Source organism: Mesocricetus auratus, unplaced genomic scaffold, assembly GCF_017639785.1.
Source record: "Mesocricetus auratus isolate SY011 unplaced genomic scaffold, BCM_Maur_2.0 Super-Scaffold_100003, whole genome shotgun sequence".
NCBI lineage: Eukaryota > Metazoa > Chordata > Mammalia > Rodentia > Cricetidae > Mesocricetus > Mesocricetus auratus.
Genome location: NW_024429188.1, coordinates 47,542,957 through 47,563,898, shown reverse-complemented (window position 1 = coordinate 47,563,898; position 20,942 = coordinate 47,542,957). Strand labels below are relative to the sequence as shown.

Below are 20,942 nucleotides of genomic sequence, written 5' to 3'. Positions count from 1 at the left end.
TCTTCTGTGAGGTTCAGTGTGGCTGGATTTATGTTGAGGTCTTCGATCCATTTGGACTTGAGTTTTGGGCATTGGGATAGACATGGATCTATCTGCAGTCTTCTACATGTTGACATCCAGTTATGCCAGCACCATTAGTTGAAGATGCTTTCTTTTTTCCATTGTCCAGTTTTGGCTTCTTTGTAAATAATCACGTGTTCATAGGTGTGTGGATTAATATCAGGGTCTCCAGTTCAATTCAATTGATCCATATGTCTGTTTTCATGCTAATACCAAGCTGTTTTTATTACTATAGCTCTATAATAGAGCTTGAAGTCAGGGATGGTGATGTCTCTAGAAGTTCCTTTATTGTCCAGTATTGTCTTGGCTATCCTGGGTTTTTTGTTTTTCCATATGAAATTGAATATTGTTCTTTTGATATGTGTGGAGAATTGCGTTGAAATTTTGATGGGGATTGCATTGAACCTGTAGATTGCTTTGGGTAAGATTGCCATTTTTACTATGTTGATTCTGTCTATCCAAGAGCATGGAAGGTCTTTACATTTTCTGATATCTTCTTCAGTTTCTTTCTTTGGGGACTTAAAGTTCTTGTCATACAGGTCTTTCACTTGTTTGGTTAGAGTTACCCCAAGATATTTTATGTAATTTATGGCTATTTTTTGTGGTGTTTCAAGACAGGCTTTCTCTGTGTAACAGCCCTTGCTGTCCTGAACTCACTTTGTAGACAAGGCTGACCTCAAACTGGTAGAGATCTGATTACCTCTGCCTCCCAAGTGCTAGGAGTAAAGGTGTACGCCATCACCACCTGGCTATTTGTGGCTATTGTAAAGGGTGATGTTTCTCTGATTTTTTAAGTTAATTTTGTATTCTGTCATGTTATTGAAGGTGTTTATCAGCTGTAGGAATTCCCTGTTAGAATATTTGGGGTCACTTATGTATACTATCATATCATCAGCAAGTAGCGAAAGTTTGACTTCTTCCTTTCCAATTTGTATCCCCTTGATCTCCTTTTGTTTAGGGTATCTTTTTAAATATTTTATTTATTTATTATGTATGCAATCCTCTGCCTGCATGCCAGTAGAGGGCTAATGCTCTAATGAGCTCATTCAAGGTGATTGCAAGCCACCATGTGGTTGCCGGGAATTGAACTCAGGACCTTTGGAAGAACAGTCAATGGTGCTTTTAACCACTGAGCGATCTCTCCAGCCTAGGTATCTGATCCCTTTTGGAGTTGAGTTTTATTCAGGTTGGGAGATAAAGATCTAGTTACATTTTTCTATGTATAACTATATAATTTGATCAACACCATTTGTTTAAGGTGTTGTTTATTCTGCAGTGTGTATCTTTTGCCTCTTTGTCAAAAATCAGGTGGCTGTGTATGCATGGACTTATATCCAGGTCCTTAACTCTATTCCATTGATCATTGTGGTTGTTTTTATGTCAATGCAATACCTTTTTTTAATTACTGTTACTCTGTAGTATAACTTAAACCATGGATGTTGATTCCTCCATCAGTTCTTTGATTGTTCAGGATTATTTTGGCTATCCTGGTTTATTTTTGTGCTTCTATATGAAATTATTCTGTGAAGAATTGTGTGAATTTCTGTGAAGAATTGTGTTGGAATTTTGATAGGATTAACCTTAATCTGTAAATGCTTTTAGGATGGTTATTTTCACAATATTAAGTCTACCAATCCATGAGCATGGGAAATCTTATTATTTTCTGGTATCAGAATTCTTATTGGCAGTTACAAAGAGACTTTTAAGTTCTGTTAGTAATTGGTTGTAATCATTTCTACATATAACTAAAGTTCAAACTTAAATGTGTTCTATCTCTCTTTTATATAAATTGAGAATTTTTGATAATAATGGTTATTTATGTAGCCTTGGCTGGCCTGGAACTCATATGGAGACCAGGTGGGCCTCAAACCCATAGAGGTCTGTCTGCATTTACCTCCTGAGTGTTGAGGTGAAAGGTGTGTGCCAACACTCCTGGCCTGTTTTTAAGACTCTGAACACACACACATACACATAATTTATAAATGATATATATATTTATAGATATGTATTAACTTGAGGAAAACAATGAATCTATTTATTTGTTTACTTATTTACCTATTTATGTTTTATATTACAGACAGGATATCTTCAAGTACTCTGTTATAACCTTGGAGTAGAAACAGGCAAGCAGAATAAATATAAGGAGAGCTCATTCTGGCTTAGGTAATGTAAAAAAAAATGAAAATTCGGAAATATTATGATAGAGACCAGTTAAGATTTACTGTGTAGTACTTTGGTCATTTAAATCTTTTCTGACTTCAAAAGCCAGCATGTCAAATTTATTTGCTTCTTTGGCATGTATTATTCAGAATTCTCTAGAGGAATGGAAAGTGTATATGTTACACAGGGAATTAATTATAATGATTTGTAACCAATAATGGCCCTCTGCACAATGGAGAGGCAGAGAACCTGGTTCAATTCATGAAGCTAGGTGCCTCAGTAGTTTTAATATGGTGTCAAAGGCACTGACGATTCCTGAGTGTGTCACTAGTCTTCAGCTCACAGTGGAACCTAATGAATGTGGATTCTGATGTCAGCAAAAAATGACTGCAGCAACAGAGTTACATGAACTCACTAGCAAGAAACAAAGTCAGGGAGGCAAGCAGCAGTGTGTCTTTTCTAGGGCCTCATCACTATCTGTGCTTTAACCAGAATGCACAGCCTAATCTTAGGAAGACTATTCCCTCAATTATCTTTCCTGGAAATGCTTGCACATCCCCGGATAGAGACAGATCCAAACAGGTTAACAACCAAGATTAACCATTACAAGTCAACTTGATACCCAGCCATATGTTTTTATGTAACGTTTAATTTCCAAATGAAGAAAATAGCATGGTGATAATTCTACATAATATGATATAATCATCCCACATACAATGGAAGACACACTATTCTATACCCAGTTAATATTCTGTAACTTAAACATGGCAATGTAGATTTGATAACACTTAACTACTGATATTATTGATGTTATACTAAATGATGTCATGGTTTTAATGATGTCTTAGTTACTGTTCTATTTCTGTGAAGAGACACTATGACTAAGGCAGTTTACAAAAGAAAAACATTTAATTGGGGGCCTGCTAACAGTTTCAAAGGGTTAGTTTATGAGAATCATGGTGGGGAGCATGGTAGCAGGCAGGCAGGCAGGCAGGCAGAGTGTGGAAGCAATAGTTGAGAACTTACATCCTGATCTGTGGGCAGTAGACAGATGGAGACAAGACAGAGATGGAGATGTGGAGATGGGGGAGGGAGGGAGGGAGGGAGAGAGAAAGAGAGGGAGAGAGAGAGAGAGACAGAGAGAGGGGGGGAACTGGGCCTGTTTGGGCCATTGAAACCCTCAAAGTCAGCTTCCATTGACATACCGCCTCCAACAAGGCCACACCTACTAACCCTTCCTAAATAGTTAACCAACTGAGAACTACACATTCAAATATATGAGCCTATGAGGGATATTCTTATTCAAACCAACATAGCCCCCATAGACAAGATCTCTCTATGTAGCCCAAACTGACCTTTCATGGAACTCACTATGTAGCTTAGAATGGTCTCAAATACGAGATCTTCCTTCTTCAGCCTCTCAAGTAACAGGGTTACAGGTATATACCACCATACCTGGTAAGTTATTACTTTCTTTTGAAATGGGTCTCACTATGTAACCAAATCCAGCCTTGAATTAGTTAATATTTCCATCTCAGACTCCCTCCTGAGTGCTGAGATCATATATATGCTATAGAATTACTTTCTTTATCCTGTATATTTTGTTATATTTCATTTCCATTTTTCTTTGTATCATAACGTTTTGTGCACGTATATGTATGCATACATGGTCTGCACATGTAAGTGTGCCTATGTGGAGGCTGCCTAAGATTGACATTTGGTATCTTCCTTGATTGTTCTCCATCTTATTCATTGTGGCAAGATCTCTCAATTGAACCTAGTTCTTGCAGATAGGACTAGACTAGTCTAGCTTTCCAGCTTGTTCTGATGATCCAGTTTGTCCTTTAAGCACCTAAATTATATGTGGGCTGTCAAATCTGCCTGGCATTTATGTGGTTTTCAGGGATCTAAACTCTAGTCTTCTTGCTGTATTCACTGAACGTTCTCCCCAGCTGCTACCTCAAAATCTTTTCAATTTCTCTTTCTATTTCTTTATTGACTATTCAGGAGCATGGTTAATTTCCATCTCTTTCAGTTTTTCTAAAATCCTCTTGATAGCAATTTCTAGTTTCATTATGGATAGAAAAGATACTTGATGAGATTTAAACTTTAAGTTTTGTAACACTTATTTTGTGACTTAACATATGGTGTATCCTAGAGAATAGTCCATGAGAGCTTAAGAATATGAGTTCCTTTGTTTTTGTGTGGGTGAAATGTTTTGTAATTTTTAGATCTACTTGATATAAAATATTGATTAAGCCCAAAGTTTCTTTATTAATTTTCTGTCTGGGAGATCTACTCATTGGGAAAATAGGATATTGAGGTTTGCTATTATTATATTGTAATCTATTTCCCCCTTTGAACCTTTAGTATTTATTTTATATATTTTATAACTTCCCAATCAATTGATACTTCAGCATTATATAATGACTTTGTTTTCTATGATACTTGAAAATGTACTTTTGATTTTATTTTGCTTTATTTATTTTTATGTGTGTGTTTGTGGGTACATGTACATGCATATGGAGGCCAGAAGTTGATGTCAGATATCTCTGCTCCTCCAGCGCTATGATTGCAGATAATGTGCTGCTATGCTTAGCTTCATATGTGGGTGGTGGGACTCAAACTCAGATCTTTATTGTTATATGGTAAGCTTTTTATCAACTGTATCATCTCCTCAGTCCTTAGTTAATTTTTAAAGTTAATATACAAGGTAATTCATTATTGAATTTTCCTATGTTCTTTGTTCTTGTTGATCCTCTTATCCCTTGTCCTCTTCCTGTTAGTTTCTTTTCATTCCCTCAATAGCTCTCTGTCTGCTTTCATGACACATATCGTATATTTGATCTCACAAGATCTTTTCCTTCATCTCATTGTCTCCTTTCTATCTTCATAATATACATATATAATGTTACCATATTTGCATATACATTTTAAAGCATAGGATCCACATATGAAAGAAACCATGCAGCATTTTTTCTGTTTAGCTTATTTTACTTGATATAAGAATTTCTAGTTCTATTTTCCTGCAAATGTCATGATTTCATTTTTCTTGATGCATAAATAAAATTCCATCATATATAGGTACCCCATTTTATTTTTCTGTCCATCTGTTGATTGACATCTAGGCTCATTCCATTTTTTAAAATTAACATTTAATTAATTGTCATGTGTGTGTTCCACATGCCACCATGTGCATGTGCTGGCAGAGGACAACCTGCAAGAGTCAGTTCAGGGATTGGATTTAGGTTAGCTAGATTGGTGGCAGGTGCCTTAACCCACTGAGCCTTCTTGATGGCTGCCATTTCTTAAAAGTATTATGGATGGTATAGCAATAAACATGAATGAGCATGTTTCTTTGGTAAGATTTTGAGTACATTCTCAGGAACAGGATAACTGGGTTATGTAGTATTTCTATTTTAATTGTCTTGAGAAACCTCCATACTAACTTCCATTGCTGCTGTACTAATTTACATTTCCATTCAGCAGTGAATAAGTGTTCTTCTTTTCCTAGATCCTTTCTAGTATTTGTTGTCATTTGTTTTTATTATGTTAGTTTTTTAAATGGCGTCTCTTTGAGCTTGTTGATTATTTGGCTACATTAAGTCTTTCATCAAGGCAATAGACATGAGTTATGAAAGAGGATATAAAGCTAATTGGTTTTCTAGTTCTTTGTCATGGATTTTTCATTTTTTGGTGGTAGATGAGTGCATAAAAATGTATTTGATGGTGAAAGTGTAATCTATTGTGAAGCTCCACAGCTTCAGAATTCTAACTATACAGAAGTTATTTAGATGTATAGACTTTAGGTCTGATTAATTTTGGCATGTGATGTTTATTTTATTTCCAAGTTTTTTTATAATAAGCTTCATAAAATAAAATAAAAAAGTCTGTTGTTAAGCTTCCAACTGTTCTTTAATTTAAGATTTGTTTTATTTTTCTTTTATATGGCTTTCCTTTGTTGAACTCATTTTATTCATTATTATTTCCTAATTTTCTTTAGTTGTCTTTTTTCTTTTTAACTCACTGAGTCTTTTCAAAGTGAATATTTAGAAATTTCTTTACAGTAGATTTCCATTCATTTAGAGTTGTGACCAGTGTTTTAATTTGTTCCATTTTAATTCATTATTCTTTATTCTTATGACTGTGCTTTTCCATCTGAACATTTGAACAAGTAGGTGGCTCTCCAGTCTTCATAGGCTGGGCTCAGCATGGAAATCCCTTTACCAGCAAATCCAACAGTTCTTGGTGGATCATTTGGTGGTTTTAATGGGTGCGCTTGCTTCAGATATGCTGATTTGATATCTTTTTCTGCAATGACCAGCTCATTTTTTGTGGGAGTTCTTACAGTATTCGATTCACTGAAGTTGACCTACATATTGAATTCAGTGAAACCATATGTCGTATGAGCCAACTTGGAGCTGGAGTAGGCTTGAAGTCTGAATTTTGAGGTGGTCAGCTTGGCATTGAGGTATGTCTGGAGTAAGTTAATAGGTATTTCTCTAGAACTTGGTATGATACAGGCAGCTCTGGGACTCAGGGTTACAGGAGCCAGCATCATGCTATGATACGCTTGCAGCCTGAGGCTATAAGGGCAGGATATATGTCTTCAGCTCAGGGATGTGGCTGTCACTGGGATATTTCTGCCGACTAGAGAAATGGGTACATGCCTACAATGGGACTGCTTCAAGTCTGGGACTATAGTATTAGACCTAAGAAAGACTTTCAATTTTTTAGTTATAGCAAATAAAATTTGGGAGAGAACAGTTAAAGTGCAAGAGCAATAGTAATTGATATAATAAAATAAAGTTTACAATTATTTTATATTGTTAAATAAATTTCTTGTGCTCATTATAGCAATTAAATATATTGCATAATATGGAAAGTTAATTTTCTATAGAACACTACCGTAGGTACTCACTGTTAACATTTTACTTATATTCCTTTGGCAGTTTTTAAAAATAATTTCTTTTATATTTATTTATTTATGTATTTATTTGTGTGTGTGTATTAATAGACATATTTAAACTATTTGGGGAGGCAAACAGTTATGTGGTTCAGTGGATAAAGGCACTTGCCACCAAGCCTGATAACCTGAGTTCCATCCCCAGAACCCACATGGTGGAAAAAGAGAACGAACTCTTACAAGTTGTTCTCTGACCTCCATGCACACATGTGCGTGTGTGGGAACATACATACACACCATAAATGTAAACGATGCTTAAATAACTCTTTTTAGAAAACTGCCAAAGTAATATAAGTAAAATGTTAATAGTGATTGCTGTTGGGTCAACTCTCCAGCCTGAGATACATATAATTAAAAATGAAAAAGTGTTTTGTAAGTCATGCACAGAATCTTATACTTCTGATTCCAGGATTTGGGAGACTGAGGCAAGGGAACTGACATAAGTTTGAGAGTAGCCTGAGCTACACAGTGAGTTCCATGCCAGTCCAGTTGAAGTATGGTCTCAAATAAATAGCTAAACAAATTAACAGCTAAATAACTAAACAAATAAAGAAATAATTTCACTTGTGGAAATTAAAAAAGATGTTGTCAAAGATTAAAAAGATCATTTTAATATAAAAGCAAAATAACAAGAATTATATTGCTGATCTTGAAGTTATAATACTTAGATTAGGTGAACCTAAATTATGAAATTTCCATAATATTTTAAAAATAGCTATTATATTCACAGGGTTTTAATTTGAGATAGTTTTATTTATCAGGGCTATCATTTACTGTTGTTACATTGCTACAGGGGCTGCATATGTAACTTTGCAGTAGAGGCCCTGAGTTTGGTTTTCAGCATTACTGGAAAAAAAAACCATCCTGAGTGAGGTAACCCAGTCGCAAAAAGACAAACATGGTATGTACTCACTCATATATGGATTTTAGACATGGATCAGGATAGTGCCAGTCTGCACTTTCACTGATAGAGAGTCTGGGAAACAGGAAAGAACCTAAAAGATATGCATATATGCATAGTACCCAAGAGAAGAGGATGGAGACAAGATCCTCTGAATGGATGGGGAACACGGTGAGGGGTCGGGGGGAGTGGGACCTGGGAAGAAGAGAGGGGGTGAAGAGGAAGAGAGTTGGTCATGGGGGAACAGGAAGTTGAGGGGGTGGGGGTAGAATGGGGGAAGAGGGAATCATAGGATCGAATACAGATCAGGCACCAGAGCGACCTCGAGTGATCTAAAGGAATAACACCAATTGGCAAGCTAAGTAATAGTGGAGAGACCACCTCGAATGCTCATTCCTGATAATGAACTTGATGTCTATAACCATCCGGGAGCCTTCATCCTGTGACTGATGGAAGCAGAGGCAAACACACAATTAATCACTGAACTGAACCCAAGGAACCCAGTGACAGAGAGAGAGGAGTGATGAGCAAATTGGCAAAGAATGGGCTGGCAAAACCAGCAGAGACAGCTGATCTGAACAGGGGAGAGCTCTTGGACCCCAGACTGACAGTGGGGAGGCCAGCATGGGACTGATCTGGACCCCCCAAATGTGAGTGTCAGCGAGAAGGCCTGGGCAACCTATGGGGCCCTGAGCTGTCGATCAGTGTCTATCCCTGGTATACAAACAGTCTTCGTGTGCCTATAGCACAAAGAGGGATGCTCTCTCAGCCTGGACTCTTAGGGGAATGCCTGGACCCTACCCAGAGTAAAATGACAGACTCTAGATATCCCCTATGTGGAAGGATTTGGCAATAGGGTGGGAGGGTGGGGGGGAAGGGGAGTGCGGGAGGAAGGGAGGGAGAGGGAACTGGGATTGACATGTAAAACAAGCTATTTAAAATTAAAATAAAAAATGATAAAAAATGTAATGTATATCACCAGAGCTACTAGAGATCTTATTGTAAAATGTAAGCAAAGTTCAAATGTGTTTATGCAAAAATATTAGTGGTCCAATAATATGAGCCAAAATTTTGTAGTTTTAGGTGCTTGTTAATGTTAATTTAATATTTTGTTTTTCAAAGAAGATCTTGAGAATTTGACGTTATTATATACAACAGTGTAGTGTGATCTGGGAGAAATTGCAGAGATGGCAGAAAAAAATCTTGCTAAGGGTCAGCTGAATGTGATTCATCTTATTACTGTGTACCACAATGTCTTTCCTTGAAAAAATAAGTACAATATCATAAATGTATAGTGAGGATAACAATAAGTGGCATAATAGTGGTTTTACAATTTAACCTCCCCACCAGGTATTGCCTTTCTAGTTTCCTGGCTTCTACAAGCACTACACATTAAATACACAGATCTACTTTTGTTGTTGTATTGCTCTAGCTAGAACTTCAAGGACAATATTGAAAAGGTATGGAGAGAGTGGACAGCCTTGTCTTCTTCCTGATTTCGCAGATGATATGATAGTTTACATAAGTGACCCAAAAAACTCTACCAGGGAACTCCTACAGCTGATAAATACCTTCAGCAAAGTGGCAGGATACAAGATCAACTCAAGAAAATCAGTAACCCTACTATACACAGATGATAAAAGGGCTGAGGAAGAAATCAGAGAAACATCGCCCTTTACAATAGCCACAAACAACATAAAATACCTTGGGGTAACACTAACCAACCAAGTGAAAGACCTGTATAGTACGAACTTTGAGTCTTTAAAGAAAGAAATTAAAGAAGACACCAGAAAATGGAAAGATCTCCCATGCTCTTGGATAGGTAGAATCAACATAGTAAAAATGGTAATCTTCCCCAAAACAATCTACAGATTCAATGCAATTCCTATCAAAATATCAGCACAATTTTTCATAGACCTCAAAAGGACAATCCTCAACTTTATATGGAAAAACAAAAGACCCAGGATAGCCAAAACAACCCTGTTCAACAAGGCAACATCCAGAGATATAACCATCCCTGTCTTCAAGCTTTATTACAGAGCTGTAGTCCTGAAAACATCTTGGTATTGGCACAAAAATAGACAGATAGACCAATGGAATAAAATTGAACACCCTGACATTAATCCATAAACGTATGAACACCTGATCTTTGACAAAGAAGCTAAAATTATACAATGGTAAAAAGAAAGCATCTTCAACAAATGGTACTGGCATAACTGGAGGCTGGCATGTAGAAGACTGCATGTCTATCACTATGCACAAAACTTAAGTCCAAATGGATCAAAGACCTCAACATAAATCCAGCCACACTGAACCTCTTAGAAGAGAAAGTGGGAAGTACTCTTGAACGAATTAGTACAGGAGACCACTTCCTGAACATAACTCCAGTAGCACAGACACTAAGATCGACAATTAATAAATGGGACCTCCTGAAACTGAGAAGCTTCTGTAAGGTAAAGGACACAGTCAGCAAGACAAAAAGGCAACCCACAGATTGGGAAAAGATATTCATTAACCCCACATCTGCCAGAGGGCTGATCTTCAAAATTTACAAAGAACTCAAGAAGCAAGCCTCCAAAATACCAAAGGATCCAATTAAAAAGTGGGGTACAGAACTAAATAGAGAATTGTCAATAGAGGAGTCTAAAATAGCTGAGAGACACTTGAGAAAGTGCTCAACATAGCCATCCGGGAAATGCAAATCAAAACAACTCTGAGATACAATCTTACTCCTTTCAGAATGGCTAAAATCAAACACTCCAAGGACAGTTTATGCTGGAGAGGATGTGGAGAAAGGGAAGCACTTCTCCACTGCTGGTGGGAGTGCAAACTCGTACAGCTACTTTGGAAATCAGTATGGAGATTCCTCAGGAAAATGGGAATCAGTGTACCACGAGATCCAGCAATTCCACTCTTAGGCATACACCCAAAAGATGCTCATTCATACAACAAGGACATCTATTCCACTATGTTCATAGCAACATTATTTGTAATAGCCAGAACCTGGAAGCAACCTAGATGCCCCTCAACTGAGGAGTGGATAGAGAAAATGTGGTACATTTACACAATGGAGTACTATTCAGCAGGAAAAAAACCAATGGAATCTTGAAATTTGCAGGCAAATGGATGGCACTAGAAGAAACCATCCTGAGCGAGGTAACCTAGTCACTAAAAGATAAACATGGTATGTACGCACTCATTTATGTATTTTAGACATGAATCAGGGAAGTGGCAGCCTACAATCGCACTGCCAGAGAGTCTGGGAAACAGAACCTTCATCCAGCGGCTAATAGAAGCAGAGGCAGACACCCACAGCTAAACACTGAGCTGAACTCCTGGAATCCAGTCACAGAAAGGGAGAACTGATGAGGAAAGGAGTTAAGAGTGGGCTGGTTTAACCCACAGAAACAGTTGTCCTGAACAAGGGGGAGCTCTTTTACCCCAGATTGATGGCTGTGTGGAAAGCATGGGACTGACCCAGACCCCTTGAATGTGAGTGTCATTTAGGAGGCCTAGATAATCTATGGGGACTTGGGTAGTATTTATCCCTGGCGTACAAATAGACTTTGAGTGCCCATGCCACAATATGGGAGGCTCTCTCAGCCAGGACTCTTGGACAGACTCTGAAGATCCTCCATGGAGGGCCTCACCCTACCTGAGGATCGGAGTGGAGGTTGGGTGGGAGACTGGGGGGCCTAGTGGGGAGGGTGGGGAAGGAGTTGAGGGAGAGGGAGCTGGGATTGACATGTGAAACAAGATTGTTTCTAACTTAACTAAAAAAGGAAAAAAAATACACAGATCTAAAGATTTTCTGCTATGGGAGAGAACAAGCAGTGTTTGTCTTTCTGGATTTGCGCTATCTCATTTAGTGTAATTTGGGAAGGAACATAGTAGAACATGGGTTGTATGAAGGGGGAAAGGAATAATGGGTGGGGGTTTTCAGCAGGGAAGGAGATGGGGGCAGAGGAAGGCCTGGGATAGTGGTGGCAAAATAACTAACAGTAAGGATGTTTGAAAAGTCATACAGAAACCTAGCATTTTGTATGCACACACATATCCATATAAAAGAAAGAAACATGAAGTTGCCAAGGAGATATGAGGAAAAGATCTGGGAGAAGTTGAGTAGAGCGAAGGGTGAGTATAATCAAAATTTATTATATGCATGTATGCAATTCTTAAAAAAAATGAAAACATAATGAAAAGATTAAGGATTTAACAAAGTACCATGAGAAATTATTAACTCTAAAAACAATCATATAAAACTGATTTTAATAGAAAATGAAACATATTAGCACCATCTAGTGGAAACACAAATCATGCAATAATAATTTCAACCTAGAGTACGATTTAATATAGATATTAATTTAGAACTAGAAGAAATCTCATGAATTGTCTAGTTTAAGAATTTAGAAACTGTTTTCTGCATGCTCTTGGGTCCTGTCAGGAAAGCACATTCTCTAAATTATACTTTAAATCAGTTTCTTATTGGATTTTTTTGCAAGATTTTCAAAAAAATGCTTTGCTTGTTTTTTTTTCCTTTGCTTGTTTATAAAATGTTTGAAAATGAATGATGTAGACCACTTCAATTGTGTATAGACCAGGAAATAGAAATATTCCCAGAGTAAGATGTTTATTCAAGTGTGCACAGCTCAGGTGTTAGATCTTTAATTTTCTAGGGATAACCTTTCTCCAAGTGTCAATAGTGTCTGTTCCTTCATTCCTGATTTTAATAATTTAAAACTTCTTGTTCATTTTCCTTGTCAATAAAGCTAACAGCTTTGCCCTGGGTATTTGATCTTTGAAAGCATCGTATTTTGGGTTTCTTAATTATCCCCATTGTTTTTCAACTTTTATTTCATTTCCATGCTAATCTGTGATTTCTTTTCTTTTGCCCTTTAGATGCTCCTCTTTCTTCCTTGACCTTGGGTAGATTTTTTGAATATTGACTTGATACCTTTATTCTCTTTTAAGTGTTGGAGCTCCTATCTATATGTTTTCCTGAAAGCATTGCTTTAGCTATAGGCCATAAGTTTTGTTTTTGATGTTTTTACCTGATCAACTCAAGGTGTTTACATCTAAATGTAGGACTCTCTGCATTTTTAAGCATGTGCAGCAAAAATTCAGCACTCTTTTTTGGCCACTGCCCCTATGTCCAGTCCCACTGTTTGGCCTGGGCACACCTGCCGACTCTACCATTGTATTGTTGGAATGGCACACATTAATTCTTTAAAGTGACAATCTTTCAGATATTTGATGGCTTTCAGATATGCATACCCTTGATGGCCTGGGCAGTTTCATGGATTTTCTTAAAGTGAACCTCAAGATTTGGTCTTCTTGATTTCCATGATTTTGTAGGATTTTCTGGGTCAAAGAGAGTAGCGAACCATCTTCACAAGTCAGGCCGCTTACAGGATGAGGAGTGTACTTTGTTCTTACTTACCTCCTTTCCCCACTGCCCTACCCCATCCCTCTTGTTAGTGTTAATTTTTGCCTTGTTAAAATCCATAATCTCTTAGGAGATGGGCCTCGGGCCATGCCTATGCATTAATTGAGGTGAGAGAATACATCTTAATTTTGGGTAGGACCACTCTTTGGGCAAGGAATCCTGGTCCTGTTAAACAGTGAAAGCGATCTGAGGATTAGCATGCTTTTATCCTTCTGTTACCCCACTGAGGCTTTTCATTTATGTGTGCTTTATATTTCTAGTAAAAAGAACCCAAGATTTCCACCTCCTATATGTTTTAATTTAGATCTTCATGGTCCATGATGCTTGCTGAGGTTGTTAGTACGATGAATCCAGACTGGGACAGAAATAGATTTTTTTGCTATCTTCCTAGGTCTTTGAGCTGCACATCAAATCTGGGGCTGATCACTCCACATTTGGTGGACCTCGTTGTGAGGTTCACAATAATTTTTCCAGCTCTGTGATAACAGTGATTTCAAATTCACCAATAAAACCATGCTTTTTCATCACACTCTTGAGAGCTGTTTTAGTCAGTGTTCTATTGCTATGAAGCAACTATGGTCACAGTAACTCTTATAAAAGAAAGCATTTAATTGGGGCTTGCTTACAGTTTCAATGGTTTAGTTCATTGTCATCATGGCAGAGAGCATGGTGTTATACAGGCAGACATGGTATTGGGGAAGTAGCTGATAGTTCTATGTCCTGTTCTGTAGGCAACACGAAATAAAAAACCACTGGGCCTGGCTTGACCTTCTGAAACCTCAAAGCCCAACCCCCAGTGACATACTTCCTCCAACCAGGCCACACCTACTCCAACAAGGCCACACCTCCTAATCTGTCCAAGGTAGTGCCACTCCTTGATTCAAATGTATGAGCCTATGAGGGCCATTATTATTCAAACCACCACAAGGGCATAGGCCAGGACATTTATATGCATCATGGTGATGGCCTAGAAAGATGACAGAAAACACTTCCCCCTGTTTCTTGATTGTGAATGCAACGTGACCAATTGCTTCAAGCTCTTGTTGCATTGATTTTCCCAGCATGATTGACTCTACTCCTAAACAGAAAGTCATGATAAACTCTTTCTCCCTGGAGTTGCTTTTGTCAAGGCATTTAATCACAGTGGCTGGAAAAGAAACTAAGATAACCCCCTTATTCCTTTCTTTCTGGCCCCTTTCCTCCCCAAAGGGTCCTCCCTCTGCTACCCTGTTACAAGAATTACATTACTATTTCTTCCATCATTCTCTCACCCTTAACATCTGCTCTTCCTCTCTTACCGTTTCCTTTTTATTTTCACAACCCCCCATGTATATGTGTACATGCATACACATACACATATATACACAATTTTAAATTTAGATTTTGTGTATGACAGAAAACATGAGTCTGATTTATTTAGCATAACATAATGACCTTCAGCTTCATTCATTTTCCTACAAATATCATAGATTCAATTTTTTCTTTTGACTGACTAAAATTCCATTGTGTATATGTACCCTATTTTTATCCATTCTCTTGATAGACATTGAAATCAGTTTCTTTTCTTAGTTATTATGATTAAAACAATTGTAAGTATGGATGTGCATATATCTAGCCGAATCATATGGTAGTTCCAATTTTTAATTTTTTTAGGAACCTTAAGTCTGACTTCAAAAGTGGTTATGAGCTTACATTTCGACCAACAATGTGTAAATATTTCTTTCCCCACATCATTGCCAGTATTTGTTGTCTTTAATAATTATTTGTTATTATGTGTGTGTATGTATGTATGTATGTATGTATGTATGTATGTATGTATGTATGATGTGTTTCTGTGGAGGTTAAAGGAAAATTCTTGGGAGTTGTTTCTTGTCTTTCACTGTGGATTTTGGGGATCAAATTCAAGTCATGAGGCTTGTCTGACAAACACTTTTACAAATTAAGCCATCTTGCCAGTCCTTTTGATTTAATTTGATTTATGATAACCAGACTGACTAGGGTGAGATGAGATAGGCTCTCAAAGCAGTTTTGATTTGATTTTTCTTCATGGCTAGGGATGTCAAATACTTTTTAAGGTATTTATTGGCCATTTGTATTTCTCCTTTTGAGAATTCTTTGTCTGATTCATTACCCATTTTAAAATTTATTTTTGATGTTTAGTTTTTGAATTTGTTTATACATTCTAAGTGTTAAACCCCCATGTGACAAGCATTTTTTCCCATTTTATAAACTGTCTCTTCACTTTGGTGATTGTTTCTTTTGCAGTGCAGAAACTACATAATTCCATGCAGTCCCATTTGTTAATTATTGGTGATGACTCCATGTGCTATTGGAATCTTTTTCAGAGTTTGCCTATCCCTATACCTTGAAGTGTCTTACTTCTGTCTTCTTTTAGGAATTTTAAGGTTTTAGGTCTTCACTTCAGGTCCTCGATCCACTTTGAATATTCTTTTTTTTGGGGGATAGGGTTTCTCTGTGGCTTTGGAGGCTGTCCCAGAACTACTCTTGTAGACCAGGCTGGTCTCGAACTCATAAAGATCTATCTGCCTCTGCTTCCGGAGTGCTGGAATTAAAGGTGCGTGCCACCACCGTCTGGCTGAATATTCTTTTTTTTGTGCAGAATGAGAGTTTTGAATCTAGTTTTACTCATCTATATGTAGCTATCAAATTTTATCAGTACCATGTATTGAAGATGTAGCTATCAAATTTTATTAGTACTATGTATTGAAGATGCTAACTTTTCTTTCACAGTGTATATTTTGGATAAGTTTATCAAAATCACCTCTTTGGTTAGATTTATTTCTAGGTATTTCATTTTGCTTGAAAGTAGTATAAACAAGACTTTTGTGACTTCTCCCTTCATAAATTTATTATTGGTATAAAGAAATGCCACTTGTTCTGTATATGGATTTTGAATCCTGTTACTTTGAAGAAAGTATCACATCGTAGAATATCAATGTTCTAGAGGTGGTGGAAGCTGGGAGAATGGAGCTGATAAATGAGGTAGACTAAAGTCTTATGCAATAGTCAACTTTATTCAGAGCATCAGACAATTTATACCTGAGGGTTAAGAGGAGTCACATGAGTAAACTGTCCAATCACAAGGGTGGCAGCCGATAAGCCGAATGTGACAAAAACATGTTTTTCCATAGAAGCATATAAACAGTTAACAATAGCTAGTTGTAATGAATAATCTGAAGTAAACTCACTCCTGTCTACTACACCTGGGCACAAAAGCATATTCCAAGAACAATTCCATGTTTTTGAACAAACTGAGGTCACAAAATTCTTGCCTTATTTCTTGGAGTTTTTTCACAAGCATTCAGAAATCTCACATGACTCCATTCTTGGACCATGTTCTTTCAGTATAGAGTTTACTGGTACAGTTATCAAGGTCTTTTAAGTACAGGATCATGTTACTGCAAATTCAGTGAATAGTATTAGTGTAACAAATGGCTATGTGGAAAATTGATTTTAAGGTGTTTGTGAATATGATTTGCAAGACTTTTGTTAAGAGTTTTGTGTCTGTGTTGATCACTGAAATTGATCTATAATTTTGTTTCATTGTTGTGTTCTTATTTGGTTTTGGTATGAGGCTGTGTGGAATGAGTTTCATAGTGTTTCTTTCCTTTCTATTTAGTGGAACAGTGTATTAGTTAGGAACAGAACTGGTGGAATGAATATGTGTGTAAAGGGGATTTACTATATTGACTTACAGGCTGTGATCAAGGTAGTCCAACAGTACTTTTCTCAATGATAGAAAGGCCAAGAATCTGGAGGTTTCTTGGTTCACAAGGCTAGATGTTTCAGCAGTTTCAATCTAGTGCTAGAGTCGCAGAGGATTCCTGGAGAGCTGCTAGTCTTCAATCTATGTTGAAATCCTAGAAAAGCTGGTTTTTATACCAGTGAAGGAAAGTCTTAGCAACAGGATAGATGAATTTGCCAGTGCGAGTAAGGGCAATCAGGCAAAAAGAAAATCTCCCATCTTCCATGTCCTTTTTTTTTTTGTTTTGTTTTGTTTTTCCGAGACAGGGTTTCTCTGTATTGTTTTGGAGGCTATCGGTCCAGCCTGGCCTCGAACTCACAGAGATCCGCCTGCCTCTGCCTCCCGAGTGCTGGGATTAAAGGCGTGCGCCACCACCGCCCGGCTTCCATGTCCTTTTTATGTTGACTAACATCAGAAGGTGTGGCCAAGATTTAGGGTGGATCTTCCCACATAAATAATATATTGAGGAAAAAATTAATAATATAATTAAGAAAATCCCTCATAGGTACACCCATCACCATGGGTTTTAGTTAATTCCGAGTGTAGTCAAATTGACAACCAAGATTATACCAGCACAAACAGCTTGATTATTGAATGTGGATGTTATTTCTTCCTTAATAGATTGGTAAAATTCAACAGTGAGTCTGTCTAGGCTTCTCTTTTTGAGTATATTTTTATAATGATTTCAATTCCATTGCTTGTTACGGATTCAAGTTGCTTTCATGTCTTCTTGGTTTAACTTCAGTAGATCATATGTCTATGGATTTATCTATTCTATATTTTCCATGTTTTAGAATGTTTTCAAACTATTTCCTTAGGATTCTCTGGATTTCATTGTAATCTGTTATAACATCTATTTAATAGTATTATCAATCTGTATATCTTTGACTTTCTTTTGGTTAGTTTGGCTATGGGTTTGTCAATCTTGTTCACCTTTTTAAAATTTTATTTTAATTTTAAATAGCTTGTTTTACATGTCAATCCCAGTTCCCTCTCCCTCCCCTCCTCCCGCACTCCCCTTTCCCCCCCACCCTCCCACCCTATTGCCAATTCCTTCCACATAGGGGATATCTAGAGTCTGTCATTTTACTCTGGGTAGGGTCCAGGCATTCCCCTAAGAGTCCAGGCTGAGAGAGCATCCCTCTTTGTGCTATGGGCACACGATGACTGTTTGTATTCCAGGGATAGACACTGATCCACTGCTCGAGGCCCCATAGGTTGCCCAGGCCTTCTCACTGACACTCACATTTGGGGGGGTCCAGATCAGTCCCATGTTAGCCTCCCTGCTGTCAGTCTGGGGTCCAAGAGCTCTCCCCTGTTCAGATCAGCTGTCTTTGCTGGTTTTGCCAGCCCATTCTTTGCCAATTTGCTCATCACTCCTCTCTCTCTGCCACCGGGTTCCTTGGGTTCAGTTCAGTGCTTAACTGTGTGTTTGCCTCTGCTTCCATCAGTCACTGGATGAAGGCTCCCAGATGGTTATAGACATCAAGTTCATTATCAAGAATGGGCATTCGAGGTGGTCTCTCCACTATTACTTAGCTTGCCAATTGGTGTTATCCCTTTAGATCACTAGAGGTCACTCTGGTGCCTGATCTGTCTTCTAACCTATGATTCCCTCTTCCCCCTATTCTACCCCCACCCACTCAACTTCCTGTTCCCCCAAAGAATCAAGATCCTCCGCTTTTGAAGAAGGAGTCCTAGGGGGGTTCTTACAGGACAGTAGATGGAAGATAGACACTAGTCAGGGACTGGCAGTGGTCTTTGTTTCTGGGCGTATTGCTTTGATAGTTATAGAGCAGAAGTCCTTTATATCTTTTCTTTATGAGACAGATTCAAGCTTCCTTTAATTCATTGTTTCAATACTTTAATTCTTTAAACGTGGTTTTCCTTATTACTTTGAACATATTAATAATTGTGGTTTTGAAGTCTTTATCTACTAAATGCAACATTTGAGCCTTCTAAAGGAAGCTCTTATAGCTTGAGTTTTTTACTTCTGTATTCATCACATTGTCCTGTTCTGTAATACTTTGGAAAGAAAGTACATGTTGTTGCTCCTCCTTTGGAGCTTAATATTTTTGTTACTTGTTCTTGCAAAAATAGTGTATGTATGTATGTATATATATATATGTGTATATCAGCCTTAAAATTTTAAGTAAAAGTTTATATACATATGTAAAGTACTCTAATGTAGTATATAAGAATATATACATATGCCTTAGTTAGGGCTTCTTTTGCTGTGATAAGACACCATGACTAAAAGCAACTTGCGAAGGAACAGGTCTTTTTTTTTAGATCTCTCATGTCATACTCCATCACTGAAGGAAGTCAGGGCAGGAGCTCAAAGAGGCAGGAACTGAAGTAGAAGCCATGAAGGAGCTGTTAACTGGCTTGTTCCCCATGGCTTGTTCAGTCTCCTTTATTATATAAGTCAGGACCACCTGCCTATGGGTGGCACCATCCCCAATGGGCTGGGCCCTCCTACATAAAGCATTAATCAAGAAAACGCCTCTATAATCTTGTTCATAGGCCAATTTGGTAGGGGCATTTTCTCAATTGGCTTACTGACTTATATTAAGGTGACAAAAACTAACCAGGATAGCATGACTATAATTAAAATGGTTATCTGTTGGTTATTTCCTCAGAAAATTGTGGTTTTCTAGAGTTACAAAGTGTTGCTTTATAGAATTGACTTTTATTCATTATTGACTATTCTGTTGTCATGCAAAATAGAAAATTGGAATAAAGTATGATTATACCATATCTTAGCAATATATAATTCTCAGTTTATATATATTTATACATGTATATATATGAAATGGATATATATGCATACATATATTTTTCTTTTTTAATGATAGACAAAGCTATGAAATTGGGAAGATGGATAAGGATTCTGTTGAACCAGAAATGCTGGTAAGGATCATTAAATATTGGAGAAGTAGAATTATAGTTAATGCTATTATAAGCTTGTGATAGATGACCCCTCATTGGTGAATAGATTATCTATTGGACACATCATTGAACGTTTTACTGCATTAATTTCTATAGAATTTATATAGCAAAATAGTATACTGTGTACATTTATAATCTATTTGTGAATTAGTATATATAAAGCATTTGGACAGTGCTTTACTTTGTAAGTTGTAGCTTTTATTATTGCATAATTTAAAATTTAATTGTTTTCCTTAAACCACCAAGATAGAACATTCTTGGTATATTGGTTCTTCTGTTGCTGTGATGAAATACCATGATCAGAAGCAACCCATTGAAGAAAGGGTTTACTTTGGATCATAGTTCCAGGGGAAGAGTTGAGTTTTAAATTGGGGATGATTAGATATTTTAATGGTAAGATGCCATTAATAAAATAAATTGTGGTAAGCTGGACACAGAGGCATTTACATACAAGAAGATCACAGAGAGTTCTAGGCCAGCAGGAGCTACAGTGTGAGACCTTGTCTCAAAAAACTACCCCCTCAATCCAAACAAAAACTATTACCACCAAAAACCAAAATAAACAAAACAATAACAAAGAAAAAATGCAAAACCAAAAGGAAGATAATTATTTTAAGTTATATTAAATTTAAACAAGTCAGAAGTATAAATAATGCTGTCATTTCTTAGATAATGCTTGGTTCTACACTAG

The 20,942-nt window shown here is 37.2% G+C and overlaps 1 protein-coding gene across 1 annotated transcript in view; it reads left to right on the top strand.

Moving 5' to 3' along the window:
• Tex11 (testis expressed 11) overlaps positions 1 to 20,942 on the top strand; it is a 264,024-nt gene that overhangs the window by 53,466 nt on the left and 189,616 nt on the right. The window contains exons 9-10 of the mRNA XM_021233615.2: positions 2,138 to 2,223; positions 20,158 to 20,212. Of these exons, the coding sequence (XP_021089274.1) occupies positions 2,138 to 2,223; positions 20,158 to 20,212 (141 nt within the window). The remainder of the gene's footprint in view (positions 1 to 2,137; positions 2,224 to 20,157; positions 20,213 to 20,942) is intronic.